The sequence below is a fragment of the Chinchilla lanigera genome, unplaced genomic scaffold (genome assembly GCF_000276665.1).
Source record: "Chinchilla lanigera isolate Chin_1 unplaced genomic scaffold, ChiLan1.0 scaffold00034, whole genome shotgun sequence".
NCBI lineage: Eukaryota > Metazoa > Chordata > Mammalia > Rodentia > Chinchillidae > Chinchilla > Chinchilla lanigera.
In genome coordinates this window covers 12,766,326-12,783,683 of record NW_004955435.1, presented here as the reverse complement: position 1 = coordinate 12,783,683, position 17,358 = coordinate 12,766,326, and the positions used below count along the sequence as shown (strand labels likewise).

At 38.0% G+C, this 17,358-nt stretch overlaps 1 protein-coding gene across 2 annotated transcripts in view; it reads left to right on the top strand.

The window, feature by feature from the left end:
- The window catches only part of Sort1 (sortilin 1), a gene marked incomplete in the record, with an annotated part of 93,329 nt that overhangs the window by 35,597 nt on the left and 40,374 nt on the right, over positions 1 to 17,358 (top strand). For both annotated transcript variants that reach the window (XM_013516444.1, XM_013516443.1), the window contains 2 exon segments: positions 4,734 to 4,793; positions 6,372 to 6,445. In XM_013516444.1, coding sequence (XP_013371898.1) covers positions 4,734 to 4,793; positions 6,372 to 6,445 — 134 coding nt within the window.

Sequence of the window (17,358 nt, the reverse complement as noted above, 5' to 3'; positions counted from 1 at the left end):
CTTGCCAGGCAGGTGCTTTGCCACTGAGCTAAATCCCCAGCCCTGGATGCCTATTTTTGATTTAATGTTGCATATTGTGGATTTTATTTTGTTGAATACAAGTTATTTTTGTATTCTTACAGCTATTTTTACTTGGAAATAGGTTCCTCGGAGATAAGTTTGATCCTTTTTTGGTCTTGTTTTTAAGCTTTTTAAGGCAGGACCAGTACAACATTTATTCTACGGTTAATTTTTCTCCACTACTAAGGTAAACTTTTCTGAATACTCACTTATAAATTTTTTCTGCTGTGGTTATTGGGAACAGGAATTAGTGCTGGTCCATGTATAAGATCCAGATATTGTTTTCTCTAGTCCGTGATTCTTTCCTGGCCTCACATGCATATGCAGATCAGTACCCAGTAGAAGACTTAGCTCAATGATTAGGGAGGGCCCCTACTTGTCATTTTAGCCAGTTCTCAGTTCTTATAACTGAATACCACAGAGTAGGTAATTTATAAAAAATGAAGGTTGATTTAGATGTAGATCACAGTTCTAGAGACTGAGAAGTCCCAGAGCTCCTGAGGTCTGACCCAGGGATCTGGTGAGGCCTTCTTCAGTGTCATAACATGGCTGAGAGTATCACGTGGTAGGATAGAGCAAGTGTGTTAGCTGGCGGCTTTCCCCGCCTGCTCTTCCTCCTTCTATTCCTCCTGTTCCTCCTCTCCCTCATCCTCCCCTTCTTCCTCCTCCTCTGTCTGTGTGTGTATGTGTGCGTTTGTGTGTGTGTGTGTGTGTGAGAGAGAGAGAGAGAGAGAGAGAGAGAGAGAGACTAGGGATTGAACCTAGGCTCTTAGCTCTGAACTGTATCCCCAGCCCATTATTTTGAGGTAGTCTGGTTAAATTCCCCAAGCTGGGTTTGAATTTATGATCTTCCTGCCTCAGCCTCTCAGAGTACTGGGATTACAGGTGGTTGCCTCTGAGCATCTCTTCCTCCTTTTATAAAGCCACTAATGCTAACCTCAAGACCTTATCTTAGCCTCAATACTTTCAAAAGACCCATCTGCAAATACCATTATCCTATGACTTTGAGGCTTAGATTTCCAATACATGAACCCTTGGAGGACAGTTCAACCATGCTATGCCCTCTACAGATCTCCACTCTTCCTCTGTAGCGCTCCCCTCTGTAGTCCTTTACCCTGTGGTCTCTGACGTTGGCTTCTGTACACTGGTAATTGCACTGTGGCCTGGGAATTCCCTCCATGTAGAAAACTAGGGGCAGTTGTAGGACCCTCACTGTTCATTTCCTGTTTTTCAGAGATCATCATTTTTCATTGCCCGATGTCCAGTTCTTGAAAATGGTTGTTTCGTATATTTTGTTTTTTTAGTTATTTCAGATGGGAGTTTAGTGCTTATCCCATTACTCCTCCTTGACCAGAAGCAGAAGTTTTCCCAGAGTAGAACTTTTACATTTTATAGTCATTTCTATAATTAAGAAATTAGTAATTCAGGTCTTAGTTTTTTATTTCATCATCCTCCTTTGTAGAGCTTCACCAGTAACTCTTTAAAAAATAGATTTAGTATTTGCTGACTGCCTACCTGTGGTGCGCTATATGCTAGTTGCTGAAATGTGTAGCCTCACGTCCCTGTGCCAGATAAGTGGGAGAACAGGTAGGATTCTCGTCATAATTAATAAGTAACAGATTTTAAATATCAAAAATGCCATTACAATGTAGAGTGACAAGTATACACTGTGCTAAATGTGGTAAATAATCAGATGTTAGAATTGACGGCCTTTGCTAACAGAAGTGAGTTCTGTCACTAACCATGAGCGCGTCAACCAGCCTTTCTCGGCCATCTGTGTTCCTTCTCCCACCATCAAGGTAGCATTGATCTGTATCCGTGATGGCAGACCTTTTAGAGCTTTCGCTGATAACAAATAGCCCGCTGCGGCATGTGTGCCATAGGTTCGCCACCACTGAGCTATACTGTTGGTCCTCCATCTCTCCAGAATTCATCTCCTTTCATATGATCTTTTCTTCCCCTTTGAGTGCTGCTCATGCTGTTAGACCTGATTTCATTTTCCCATTTACTTTGGAAGTGTAAGCATGTTAAAGACTGAAATATAACACATCAGTTACATTTGTTTAGTAGGTGAACTTTTCAGTTTGTATATTCTCAAAACCAAATGTGAATTGGTTAATGGTGGGAGGGACAGGAGGTTAAAGGTAGCAGAAAACCTCAATTACAGGTAATAAAACTGGACAGTATTTCCAAAGGAATTCTTTGGGTGATGAATGAGGTCAATTATCATTTCATTGTGTAGGTGAAGCCAAAGGTAGCCAGTGAGGTCCAGTGATCCTTGCTCTGTGATTGAGCAGTAGGAAAATGTGGGAAATGCTCGTGTGCACCGAGAGGGTCAGCTGTGTAGAGCATCGCCTGGAAAGTCAAGGGTGCAGGTCCTAATTGGTTCTGTACCAACTGTATTGTAGCCTGATCGTGACAACTAAGAAGTCCAGAGCTATAGTTGATGGAATTTTTCATTTATTCTGGTTAGTTGCTGTGATCAAAACCTTCCTTGGAAAAATAACCTATGTTTAGATGACTGCTAGTACATGTGGTCTGTCTGGAGCTTGTAGTAGCTCTGGATAGTCCTGCTCCTCCTCAAGGCACTCATTGATGTAATTTCAGACACTCTCCTCGCTCCAGAGAACATGTGGTCTTGCTTTGTGCGAAATACTGTATTTTACAAGACACACTACTGTGTTAGTTTGTAAGCTTCTTGTTCCAAGCGTCTCTAGCAGCCCTACTTTTTCTCAGATGCTTGGCCCCGCTCCATGTATGAATAGCCCTTCTGTCTGGCAGAGGCTGCAAGAAGTTCTGCCTGAGTGTTTGAGAGTTAACCGGCCTTTACTGAGCAAGCACTGTGTGAGGCACTAACTTAAAACTTACAGAGGTTGTACAGGTCTTTTTACCACAAAAGTACTTTCCATTTAGGGGGGAAATAGCATAGGTGAGTTCCGAGGACCACAAGAAAAAATTAGAAAATAAGCAAAACTGCATGTTTTGAGTTCTGTCTCTTTAGCATTTTCTGTGAGGACTGGTGGCTTGAGTGACCGAAGTAGCTGGCATACCACCATTTAAGCATGTTCTATTTTGAGACTGAATTTGTGGTTTGGGAAGGATATATTATAATCATTTTCAACAAATGCTTATTGAGTATGCAAAGTATCCCTGTGGTAGGCACAGGGAGTACTGAGAAATATAAAGTTAGCATCCTCTGCTTATAATGACTTTTTCATATTTGGTCTGGCAGGATATGTTTAATTTTTTTTAAGAACTTAAGCTATGTCTTCTTCAGAAAAAAGCATAGTCACCACATTTAATAGAAATATGTACTGTACTAAACATTTTTTTTTTTTAATGTCTTTTTGAGACAGGGTCTTGCTGTGCAGTTCAGGCTGGCCTTGAGCTCACTTTGTAGCCCAGGCTGGTCTCAAATGTGCAATGATCCTCCTGCCTCAGCCTCCCAAGTGCTGGGATTACAGGCATGCGCCACCATGCCTGTCTTGTACTAAATTATTAACTGAGCAGTTAACTTAGCATGTGTCAGGAAAAAAGGGAAGGACCTTTGCTTTTTTATAGACATTGTAATTGTATATAATTTAGGTATGGCTAGAATTTTTTATCAAGTCAAGGTAGGTAATACTTACCTTGTAATTTTTATTCTTTAATAAAAAATGATATAAACTAAAAGATTATTCAATATTAACCTGAAATACCTGTGGTAGGTTTATGAATGATTTCATTTTTTATTATACTTCTTTATAATTGTCTACGTTGTTTGTAATGAATATGTATTTTACAAATACAAGAAGAAAGCATTTGGGAAAAAAACAACACTGTAGCAGTTTTGGGTTTGGGAGGATTTTTGTTTGTTTTTTGGTTTTTGGGTTTTTTTAGACAGTGTCTCACTATGTAGTTTAAATTGGCCCTGAACACACTGCATAGCCCAGGCTGACCTCAAACTGATAGGATCCTCCTGCCTCAGCCTCCCAAGTGCTGGGATATAGGCGTGCACCACCGCATCCTGCTATAAAAATTATTATAGTAGCTGTATTTCAAGATGACTATTATATTTTGAATATACCAGCTTTCCCATTTTTGCTCTCCTCTCCCACCAGTTTTAATAAAGTTGGTTATTATTATTTTATACTGTTATTATTGAATAAAAAGATAAATTGAGGCTGTTCGCTTTCTTGCTTCTGTTTCTTGTCCTTTTGCTGAGTTAGTCTGGAAGCAAAAGGACTCTAGCTAGTAACTACTCAGCTGTACTGTGAAAAGCTGCCTGGGAAAATTTAAATTATGCTGGTTGGGTTATAATTATGTCTGTCACTGTGGGGCCTGATCTCTTGTTTTAAAGCATCCTAAGAGTATTTTGCTCTATCTTTATATTTGGTCATGTTGGAGAAAGCAATTAGATTATCCCATCTCCCCATCTGGTACAGCGAAGAAAACTCATCTACTTGGCTTACTTGGTGTGAGAGAGAGTTTAAACTTTTTAAGTTATCTGTGATTCAGTTGAGTAATTAAATCTTGTTTCTGTCAGACTTTGTTCTGGGGACCTGTGTTCCCTTATAATTATAAGTTTAATTATTCTCAACAGTGATAAAATTCTGCATTATATGAGGAAGTCAAAAATTGTAGGCGAGTGGATGACATTTCTAAATGAATTTCATTTGTTCTTCCTTTTATAGCATGTGTTCGATGATCTCAGTGGCTCAGTATCCTTATCCTGGGTTGGAGATCGCACTGGCGTAAGTAATATTTATTTCAGTCTAGTAAGAAGATGGAGATTGGGGGTGGAGCACTAAATCTCCTTACTTTCCAAAACAGTTTTCCACCTCAGCTGGAGCAAATGCATGTTGTTTGCAGGACAGACTTTCAGGAAGTTGTAGTTGGTTGGTTTTGCTTTAAAAGTGGGAATATCTTTTGACCACCTTCTTGCATAATAGGAAGTTAGACATGTATGTTTGTTTGTTTGTTTGTTTGTTGAGTCAGGGTCTCACTATGTAATTCAGGGTGTGAATTACTTGAACTTACTATATAGCTCAGGCTGACCATGAATTTGCAATGATCCTCTTGCCTCAGCCTCCTGAGTGCTGGCATTACATGTGTACGCCACCACACCCAGCTACGATAGACACTATTTTAATCTTTAGTGGCTCCTTAGTATCAAAATGTGGATACTATCAAAACGAGCAAGCAGAAGAAAGGGGAAATAGTGCTGTGTGCTGACACAGTACTTGGGAAAACTTGGGTGTAGAAGCAGAAAAGGGCACATTACGCATCTTGCCATTTTTTCCCCTAACTGTATTTTTCCTGTACTTTCCCACAGTTGTGTTAAAGGACTGTGGCACCCTTGGGCCCTTGGGTGTCTAACTCTGCTATCCCTGTCCATTTAAAAAGGAAGTACTGCCAGGACTGGGGCAATGGAGGGAGGTGCTCAGCTCCTTATCCCTCCTGGCGTGCAGTGGCACTCTGCTAAGGTGGTACACTGAGGGTACACGGATCTCAGACCTTGAGTCGGGGGTTGGTTCTGTTACCTGCTGGAAAAAGGGCAGGGGCCGTGTCACAGGCAGCCTCATATTCCAGTAATCATAGCTTTGAGTCATATGACAGCTACATTAGAAGCTTAAAGAAATACATTTTGGTTTTGAAAAACAAGTTCTTATTTTAATTGGTTTTTAAATTTCCAGTAGAATTCTTTAAGCTTGTTTCAACTTCTTCTAAAATTTGGGTTATTACCCCAATTTTCACAACTTATCCATTTGGGTAAGATAGTTGGTATCTCTGAGATTTCTTATATGGCTTTTTGAGGCTCCTTAGACTCCAGTACTAATCAAACCAAGATCTTTTTCTATTGTATGCTTTTTATAAACAAGTAATTATTTATAAAATGAATTTCATGGAGAACTAACAGCAAGAAGAATAGGATGGACAGATACGTGTGACACAGTGACCTCTGTGAGAACACCCACGGTATTTTAACCTGTCTAGGCAGAAAAATAAAAGAGGTGGTTCTTGAGAATATCTTGCAATAATTTGGATACAGAAGTAGTTAAATCCTTCCTGTATTCCAGTGTGTATTTGAGTAGCTCTGTTGCACTGCCTCAGGTATAGGGAAGAGATATGATCCCAACAAAGTGAGTTGAGGATATCTGGACTTATAATAAGTCCTAGAAATTTTGTCCTGATCTTGTTTTTAAAAAAATATACTGCAATATAGTCTGCTACAGAGTGATCTGTCTTTCAGGTGTGGTTTAATTTCATCATGTGCCAACGTGTCATTAGAGTATCTTTCTTATTGACAGAATGCTTTTATTTCCCTCCAGGTTATTCTAGTTTTGACTACCTTCCATGTACCACTGGTAATTATGACCTTTGGACAGTCCAAGTTATATCGAAGGTGAGATCACTGATAATGTTAGAGATTTTTGACTAATACATTAGGAATGTACACTCTCCCTTCTGTGGACATAGTGGAGTCTAGTGGTTGATTTAAAAGATCTTAAAATTTTCATCCAACTGCCACAGTCAACACACTTCTTAATGTCTGTTTAGCAGCCTGCAGGGTCATACTTCCAGGGAGATTGGGTCAGCCTGACTGAGGGGGAGAACAAGGAAGATGAAGAAAGAGTCTGTGGGAATGGGTGTTCATGCTAATTTACATAGACAATTTGAAGCAAGATAACATGGATTTTATGCCTCTTATTATGAACAGAGAATTTTTTTAAATATCCCTGAAATTAAAATCTTAATTGCACCATCCAAACACATATTATTTATGTAAAATGTTGACGTCTAGACAGATTGTTTCTCTATAGATGGAGATTCTCGGGTGATTGTTGTTAGGTAAGGAGCAGGTCAGACCAACCAGAGTACTCACTAATGATCACACTGGTAATGGCAGTGGGAACCTGTTTTCTGTGATATCCATGTTTTAGAGTTGTTTTCTCAGAGGCACAGCTTCATTAAAAAGTAGATTCTTTCCTTAACAATAAGACTTAAGGCCAGCTAACTCCCCAAGATTACTGGTTGTCTTTTCAATCTTTGTGTCTAGCCCATCCCCCTTGCTTCAAGAAACCTAAAGAAATAATGACATCCCCAAAATAGTGAATGCTATCCCAGAGCCAGAGTGCCTCCAGGGAGTCATGTTAGTATATAAGGGTTTTTATTTATTCATCCTGAACTATATCCAGAGCCTATTCAATTTTTTATTTCGATACAAGGTCTTGCTAAGTCACTAAGTTGCCCAGCGGAACCCTAACTTGCAGTCCTCCTGCCTCAGCCTCCAGAGTGCTGGTACTGTAGATATCCACCACCACGCCCAGCTTTTAAGGGTTTTTTATTTGACTGTTGGTCTTGGGCCATATGGGAGGGAACCTGTACTGAAGCTCTGAAATGAATCATCCCATCTTCCCTTCTCAAATAGATATGATCCTTTACTTCTACTCCTACGCCTTGAGCCAGAGCTCTCTGCCTTCCAACACAGTGCTGTTAACTTAAAATAAACTATATTTATCTTGAGGCCAAGACAGAACTGCCATCTTGGAATTGCTGTAAGCTCCATGGAGGCAAGGCTGTTGCCTGCCTTGTGGTTCCCCAGCATCTAGCCAAGTGACTGACACATAGTAAGCAGACAGTAAATGTTGAGTGAGTGAATTAATGCTTTGGTTTCTCTATAATTTTTAACCTGATAATATATTTTGTTTGTTTGATATGGAATTGACAATGTATTGTAGAATCCTGATGCTAGAAAGGGCTATAATAGGTGCTTTGTTTATTCAATGAGAATAGTAACTAAATCATTTAAAACATATGAAATCTCTTGTTTTAGAAGGAAAAATGTATTTGAAACTTCGTAACATTTTAGTAACTGATATTTAAGAATCCTTGCTATTACGAAATCTCTCCTCATGATGCAGTTTTCTTTGCCAATTTATCTTATAAAAACAATACAATCATACCTTAAAACATTTGAAAATTCTACAGGAAAGAAAAAAATTCACCCTACAGCGTAGTGTAATCTTAGTTTATTTACACTTTATTATATTGATGTTACCCTTTAATATTATATCATATGGCTGGATAGTTTTGGGAAGAAACATAGAACAGCAAAAAGTTGCCAAGCTGTCTTGGCAAGTAGGCATGGCATTGAACCTCAGCATTGTCATTTGCAAGTAGAATGAACTTGGGCAAGTGATTTAACCTTCTGGATCTTTTCTGTTATCTATAAATGAACAATAATGCCAGGCCTACTGACACAAGTCTTATCATAGCACTCTGGAAGGCTGACAGGCAGGAGGATTACAACTTTAAGCCCACCCTGGGCAATTTAGCAACCTAACAAGACCCTCCTATTTCAAAATAAAAAGTTAAAAATGGGCTGGGGCTGTAGTTCTGTGTAAAGGTTCTCATTCTAATCCCCAGTACTGAAGCCAGAGAGAAGGGAAGGAAGGAGAGAGGGAGGAAGGAAAAGAGAAAAGAAAGTAACGCCCACCTCGGAACTGTTGCTTGAATGTTCTGCAGTGTCTTAGCGTGGAGTAAGAGAGCTTGGTGCTGTTAGCTGCTGCCTTTCCAGTGCCGCAGATGGCACGTAGCCATCACGTACTGGCACTGATGTACCAGTTGGTAAAAAGTAATTGCCTAACCCCAAACTCCTCCATAGCTTCCACACCCCCACCCAGTCGACATGCAAGTGTCACTAATGCTTGATATCACGCACTACACCCACTGTGACGAGTCAGTGCTCCTACCACCCTCTACTAGTAACCTCTTGTTTTTGTTAGATTGACATCATTCACTTAATCATCACTCCATTGGACAGTTATATTATAGCTAATTTTTTCACCGTAACTAATGCTCCTGTGATAACTGTCAAAAATATTTCTGCCATAAGGGATACTCACCTCCAGTTAATTTTCTTAGTAGCAAATGAAAACCTTCCTCTCCTTGATATCTGCATGTTTTGGAGGCAGTTTATTGAACTCTTCTCCTTCTTGAGGTGGACTAATCTATACCTAATGCATAAGCCATTTTTTGTTTTTGTTTTTTACTTGCCTTCCGAATTTACTTATTCTGTACATTGTTCTTTGGTTATGTGGACGGAATTGCACCTAACTCCCTGAATCAGGCTCATAGGAGTGAAAGTGTTTGCATAGCTTTTTTTCCCATCTTTTGCTCTTCAGTATTGTGCTTAAGACCAAACAAAACCAAAACAACCAGTGTCACTGTTACTGTTTAAATACTACCATCTGACTCAGCCCTTTTTCATTCTTTGTTCTTTTGATTTTTTTTTTTTTTTGGATTTTTTTGACGGGGGAGTTGGTACCAGGTGTCGAACTCGGGACCTTGCACTTGCCAGGCAGGCACTTGTGCCACTACTCTATTTCCCCAGCCCTCTTTGTTCTTTTGAGAATCTTCTTTCCTAACACACTTTACTGGAGAGCAATCCTATTTGTTTCTGATATATGTCCCAAAGTTATTTTTCTTCATGCTGCATAGCGGTATTGTTTTAACCGCAGACTCTTGGAATATTATCTCTTCCCTGCTGTGAAGAGAAATCTGATTTGTACCCTCTTTCAGAGTTTAGGCAGAGACCATAAACATGCCTTGTTGTTTCTTTAGCTGGGCTGGGTTGGCTGAAATGACTCATGTTTTTTAACACACCAGCCGATAGGCACCTGTTGCTTCAGAAATGGAAAAGGGGAGGTCTTCCATATGCTCCTCTCACCCAATTACAAATAAAACAAAAGCTGCTAAATCCACTCTGAACACCAAAATAAATAAATACAATTTTTAAAAGCCCTAGCCTAGCTTGGTGGCACACCTATAATCCCAGCACTTAGGATGCTGAAGTAGGAGGCCATAAGTTCAAGGCCAACCCAGGCTAGGTAGTGGATTCAAAACGAGCATAAACTAGTGAGCCCCTGTCTCAGAAAACCATAAATACATATATACATACACTTGGTAGACTCTTCTGTTTTTTAGAGCATTGACTATGTCACTTATTGGATTGCCTTTGTCTACTAAATCTTATATGATCAAAGGTTTATTTAGGGTACAAATAAAAGATACCTAATCATGTGCCACCTTCCATATGTGGTAAGGTGTGAAGGTTTACAGGGACAGATGGAGGTTGTCTCTGTTGCATATACAGAGTTAGAAGAAATACCCTGGTTTGAGGTTCTGAAAAACAGTTGTTGAAGGATTTAGGAGATAATAGAGTCTCAAGGACATTCATGATTAGATGAAATTGAGAGAATATATTCATACCATCAATTAAAGGAATTGTGTTGGAGTATCAGTATTAATTTTAATTCTGTGTTAAGGAATATTAGTTTCTATAATGGATTATAAAGTATATTTGTCTCTCATCTGAAAATACGAAGTTTAAAAGATTAAGTAGTTATATTTCAGGTGATAATTTGATTCTTGGCAGGTCAAAGATATTTTCTATCTTTTTGTTTTATGGTTTCCTGCATCTGACTTTTTATTGTTTTTGTTTTTTGGTTTTTTTCTTTGGTTTTTCTCCGGTACCAGGGACCGAACTCCTGACCTTGCGCTTGCCAGGCAGGCGCTTTGCCGCTGAGCTAAATCCCCAGCCCCCTGACTTTTTATTGTTAAGATCTACTTAGTGATAGAAATGTAGCATTATTCTACACCAAAATTCTGCACCTAATCACTGCAAAATTGGTGGGTCACTTCTGGTTTTCATTCTCTGTTAAGAGTTAATCAAATTTTGAAAACTAACAAGGGAGTCTCTAAGAGATTTCACAGAAAAGTTTATTCCATAGTCAATTTAATTTTTTTTAGGATGTTGCTTGAGATTTTTTAAAAAACAAAATAAAGATAACTTACAGTTGTAAAGCAGATTGCTGGTGTAGAAAACTTTTTCAGACGTCTGTGTGACAACAGTGATGTGCTCAGTTCATTTTTCACTGTGGTATATTATTTACAATGACTACCTATTTCAGATACAAGGTTAGCATGAATTACATTTACAAAATATATTTCCCTGATTTTTAAAAAAAAAAGTTTTTTTAAAATGTGTTACATTGGCGGATTTCCTTTAATACAACATTTACAGACTGTTTTGTCAATCAAAGCAAAATATGTGAGGATCTAAAATGCTCATATTTAATGGTAATGTGTCTTTTACTGTAATAAAGTTTTTAATGTCAGCATTCACCACAATTTTTGATCACAACACATATATGTGAAAGTAGTTTACAAACAGCAAGATCCTATAAAATGTCAAGTATTATGGTAATTATTTTTATTAAAACTAGTTCACCATAAGTAGACTATAAAAAAATAAAAATAAAAATAAAATGCTCATATTCCTTTGACTAAAAGTTCCATGGTTTGTATTTGTATATCCTATTCTCTTTATTTTTTTACTTGTATTTTCAAAATTTCTACAGAAAGCATGCATTTTTCTAATGGTGAAAAAAACAAAATATTAAAATAAATACACAAGATGTGAGACAGTGAGAAAACAAACTGAACTATTGGGAATTCAGTTTTACGTGAATTTAAAGTCCGCTATTTTTACCCGGTACGTGTTTCAGGCCCATGATTCCTCTGCACATCTGAGTGAGGTCCGTCCTCCTTATTGGCCTTTTAACTGGAAACCTCAATACATTTGCTTCTCCTTGTTTGCTATAGTTATGTACTATAAAGTTGCCATAAAGACTGAATTGGTGAATACTGAACCATTGTTTCTAGGGAAAATACAGGGTTAGTTTTCTGCAACTCTCTGGGCACATTTGTCAGCAGATCAATACATAACCATGTTTTGTGTATATTTCTACTCAAACAATATATATATATTCTATTCAGTATTCTCTATATGTATTTGCTTTGTTAAAAGTGAGCTCATGGCCAGTAGCACTATACCCTTTGCCCAAATGAAGCCTGTGTAACAAAAATATTTCCTCTGTGAGGCATATCGAAGTCCTCTTGTGCTTAGAAACACTAGATAGCATGTCAGCACCACACATGGAGGCCATTTTAAACAGCAAAATCAACAGTAAAAAAAAATGCAAAAATGTGAAAATATGATACTAAATAGGCCATGGTAAGGATTCTTGTTTACAGCATAAAAGCTGAGACAAGAAAACAGGGCATCCTTATTTGATCTCAGCTGGGAATGTATGCATTAGGTGACTCAGGTTTTTTGTTACCTTGTGAATGTCCGCAAATCACTGTGAAAGCACCATGGGTATTGGTTTTGAGGTCACACATGAATTGAAGCTAGTAGGCAAATTTATAAATACAGAATGGTGAATAATGAGGGTCAGCTGTATAACCTTTCCCAGTTAGTGAAAACTGCAAAGCTTTTTATTTTTGTGTTACACTTCACAGTGGCTTAATCATGACAAAATAGAATATAGGGATAGAGTGAATGGGTAGAGACTGTGAAAGAGTCTTGAAGTACTTGCTAGAAAAAGAATAGATTGCTATGAATGAAATTTTAAAGGTAATTCTGTTGAGGACTCAGAAAAAAAAAAAAGGCTGTAGAAAAAGCATCTCTTAAAGAACACCTAAGTAATCCATGACAGTGTGTTAGTAAAACTATGGGCAATAATTATAATGAGGTTTGAGAAATGGGGCACACATTCTCGGAAAAAACCTGTGTTACGAAGTGGCAAAGAACTTGGCTGAATTGTGTTCATGTTGTAGTGTTACTTAGAAGGTAGAATTTACAAGTGTTGAAATTGGAAATTTAAACTGGCATGGTGGTTCATGCCTGTAATCCCAACATCTGGGAGGCTGAGGCAGGAGAATCACCACGAGTTTGATGCCAGCCTGAGTTACATAGTAAGTTCAAGACCAGCCTGAACTACATAGCAAGACCCTGTCTCAAAAAAAAGGGGGGGGAGGAGGGAGCGGGGAAGGAAGGAAAGAGAGAGAGAGAGAAAAAGAGAAAAAGAAAAGGAAAGGAGAAGAGGAGAGGAAATTTAAATCAGGCATAGTGGCGCATGCTTGTAATCCCAGCCCTCTGAGAAACTAAGGCAGAAAGATCACAAGTTTAAGCCCAGACTGGACAACTTAGTGATTTAGTGAGACCCTGTCTCACAATAAAATAAAAAAGGTTTAAGGACATTGCTGAGTCCAGAGCAACCCTCAGTACTGCAAAAAGAGAAATTGGAAATTGGGCTGAAGAGATTTTTAATCAGAGTGTTGAAGTTGCAGCTTGACTCCCCCTGTTAGTAAAATGCAAGAAGAAAAATTACTTGAAGACAGAACTGTTAAGCAAAAGAGATACCGAATTTAAGAGTCTCAGTCTATCCATTTCACAAAACTTGTGAACACTAGTTTTGTGGTTGTGGTTAAGAGACCATTTGATAAACAGGTTAGTATGGGTGTAAGCCACAACTTAACCACCTAGCAGGAAGACTACCAGTTTGAACTTAAGAGAAAGAAGACAGAAAGGGATGAGAGAGAAGGCTGCCGTGTTTCTCGAGTTCGGTGGGATAGGACCACTGTGAATAGTAGTGTTCTTCAAGACAGAGAAGAATGGTCCCCAAAGTAATTCAGAGAGCAGGGCTGCCTCCTCCATTTCAAAATGGAGGGAAGAGGCATCACCTTGCTTTCAATTGGCCAGGTGACTTCCACCCAAACTTTTGGGGGCAGGGCCTCCCAGATCTTGGGTGCTCAGCCCTTGCCTGGCAAAGTGGGTCTGAAGGGCAGAACATTAAACCAATGAGGATTATGCTCGAGCCTTAACGTCTCATAGAATTTGCCTTGTGGTTTATACTCTCTTGAGATCCCTTTTCTTCTTTCCCTTTTTCTCCCTTTTAAAATGGAAATCTCTGTCCCATGCCTGGCTTATCATTTTATTTTGGAAGCCCATCGCTTGTTTGTTTTCACAGGTTCATGGCTAGAGAGGAGTTTGCTTCAGGAAGAATCATTTCTTGAGTCTCAATCATGTCTGATTCAGATGATATTTAAGTGACACTGTGGATTTTAGACTTTTGAATTGATACTAGAATGAGTTAAGACTTTTGGGACTGTTAGAACATAGTGAATCTTACATGTGAGAAGGACATGAGTTTTGTGAGACCATGGATAGAATACTACAGACCAAATGTTTGAGTCCCTCTTAAATTCATATGTAAAATCCAGTGTGAGGGTATTCGTGAGGCCTTTGGTAGGTGATTATGACATGAGAGCAGAACCCTCATAAATGACATCATCCCATTATAAAAGAGAACCCAGAGAACTCCCTTGGCCTTTCTGCCTTGTAAGGTCGCAGTGACAAACTGCCAGTTTGTGAACCAAGAAGTGGGCACTTACCAGACACTAAATTTGCTGGTGCCCTGACCTTGGCTCTCCCGGCCTCTAGAACTGTGAGAAATAAAAATCTGCTGTTTGTACACCACCTAGTCTAAGTTGTAGCCCAAGTGGACCAAGACAAGCTCTATTCCACCTACGTTTGCATTTTAGCATTACTGTCTTGAATTATAAACATGCAAATTCATATTCATATTTATGCCACAAATATACACAGAAGTTATATTTATTTTTGGAAACTAGAAAGATATGGATATTCAGGTTGATTCATAAAATTGTTATTAAAATACTTATTTCTTTTTTTGTTTTTTTTTAAAAGAAAACAATTTCAAAACAAGATCATAGAAGGGTAACAATAGTTAATGCATTACATATTGTTATCTTTAAATTACTCAGTACAAGATATAGACATTTAATCATCCAAACAATATTAGCACAAACCTTTCTTTTCAGTGAGCTAAGAGAAATTAGTAGTATAACTATCTTAACTGTTTTGTGTATATTTTGTGTGTATGTGCGTGTGTGTGTATTTTTTTTTTTTACTTTTCCCTTCTCCTTTCTCTCATCCCAGTTTCGCTTGCCTTTTGAATAGTTTCTTCCCATTTTACAATATTTATTGTACATTTTGGATCTTATTTACTCTGTCAACTTCTCACCCTTGAAAGACAACACGGAGTTCACAAATGTGCATCTGGTTTATTTCACTTAGGAGTATGGTCTCAAGTTGCATCCATTTACCTATACAAGTCTCCAGTTTATTCTTCTTTATGGCTGAGTACTACTCCACTTTATAAAAAGACTACATCTTTTTTACTCGTTCCTCCATTGATGGGCATTTGGGTTGTTTCCAAGATCTAGCTATGACAAGTTATGGTGCTATAAACATGAGTGCACATATATCGCTGTACTAGAGTGTTTTTAATTCTTCCGTGAATATACCCAGAAAGCAAATAGCTAGGTCAAATGGGACCTGTAATTCTAGTTTTTTGAGGAACCTCCACACTGATTTCCACAGTGGTTGAACCAGTCTTCACTCGTACCAACAATGAAGAAGATTCCTTTTTCCTTACAACCCTTTGTTACTGATTTCTTGATGATAGCCATTCTTTCTGGGGTGAGATGGAATCTCAGTGTTATTTTAATTTGCATCTCTAGAATGACCAGTGATGTTGAACATTTTTTCATATATTTATTTGCCGTTTATATTTCTTCCTCTGAGAAGTGTGTATTCATCTCAGATGCCCATTTTTGGATTGGGTCTTTAAATCTGGGAAGTCTGTTTTTTTGTTTTTTTTTTTTTTTAATATGTTCTTGAAGGTAATCCTCTGACAGAGGAACGGCAGGCTTTTTTTTTTTTTCACAAGAGACAGTGCATTGTCTCTTCACTCTGTTGGTGATTTCTCTGGCTATGCAAAGCTTTTTCATAAGACAAGATCCCAGTTGTTGACTCTTTGTGGTAGTTCCTATACAATTGGGGTTTTCTTCATAAAGTCTTTGCCTATACCAATGTCTTTAAGAGTTTTATCTATTCTTTCAGCAGATTTAATGTTTGTTTTAATGTATAGATCTTTGATCCATTTCAGATTTTGTTTACTGCATGGTGAAAGATACTGGCCCAATTTTAATCTTTGGCATGTGCAGGGCCAGTTTTTCCATCACCATTTATTAAAGAGGCTGTCCTCTTCCAAGGAATGTGTTTGGCACTTTTGTTGAAGATAAGGTGGCTGAGTATATCCGGAGTTATTTCTGCACCTTCTAATCTGTCCCATTGATTTTTGGGTCTTTTTTTGCCAACAACATGCTGTTTTTATCACAGAAGCTTTATAGTATAATTTCAAGTCAGGGATTGTGATTCTCCTTGCCTTGCCTTTGTTGCCCAGAATGGCCTTTGCTATTCTAGGTCTCTTCTGCTTTCAAATGAATTTTAGAATTATTTTCTCTACTTCTGTGAGATATAGTATTGGAATTTTTATTGGAATTCCATTAAATCTGTAAAACAGTTTTGGAAATATGGCCATTTTTCACTATACTGGTTCTTCCTACCCAAGAGCAAGGGATGTCTTTGTATTTTCTGATATCCTCTTCAATCTCCTTTTTCAGAGTATTGTAGTTTTCAATGTAGAGGTCTTTTACATCCTTCATTAGATTGATTCCTAGGTATTTCTTTTTTTTTATGCTATTGTGAAAGGTGGTGTTTTCCTAATTTCTCTCAGTGAATTTGTTTATTCATGTACAGGAATGCTATTGATTTTTGAGTGTTGACTTGGTGTCTGCTATGCTGCTGAATTTGCTTATTAAATCTGGCAGATCTTTAGTGGAGTTTTGGTGTCTTCTATGGAGAGTATCATGTCATCTGCAAATAATGGTAGTTTAACTTCTTCCTTTCCTATCACTATTCCTTCTATTTCTTTCTCTTGTCTAACTGCTGTAGCTAAAGTTTCCAGAACTGTGTTGAATAAAAGTAGAGACAGTATACATCCTTGTCTTGTTCCTGTTTTTAGAATGAAAGCTTTCAGTTTTTTTCCATTGAGTATGATGTTGGCTCTTAGTTTGTCGTAGATGGCTTTTCTCAGATTGAGATAAAGACCATCTATTCCAATTTTCTGTAGGGTTTTTTAATGTAAATGGGTGCTGGACTTTGTCAAGAGCTTTTTCTGCATCTATTGAGATGATCATACGATTTTTGTCCTTGGCTCCATTAATATGGTGTATTACATTTATTGATTTATGTATGTTGAACCATTCCTACATCCCTGGGATGAATTCCCTTGGTTGTGGTATATAATCTTTTTGATTATTTGCTACATTCTGTTTGACAGTATTTTATTCAGGATTTTTGTATCTATGTTCATTAGAGAGATTGGCCTGTAGTTCTGTTAGTTGGGACCTTCTCTGGTTTTGGTGTCAGGCTAATGCTTCCTTCAGAGAAAGAATTTGGGAGTATTGCTTCTCTATTGGTTTCATTAAAGAATTTGAGAATGCGTGGTGTTAGATCTTCTCTAAATTTCTTTTTTTTTT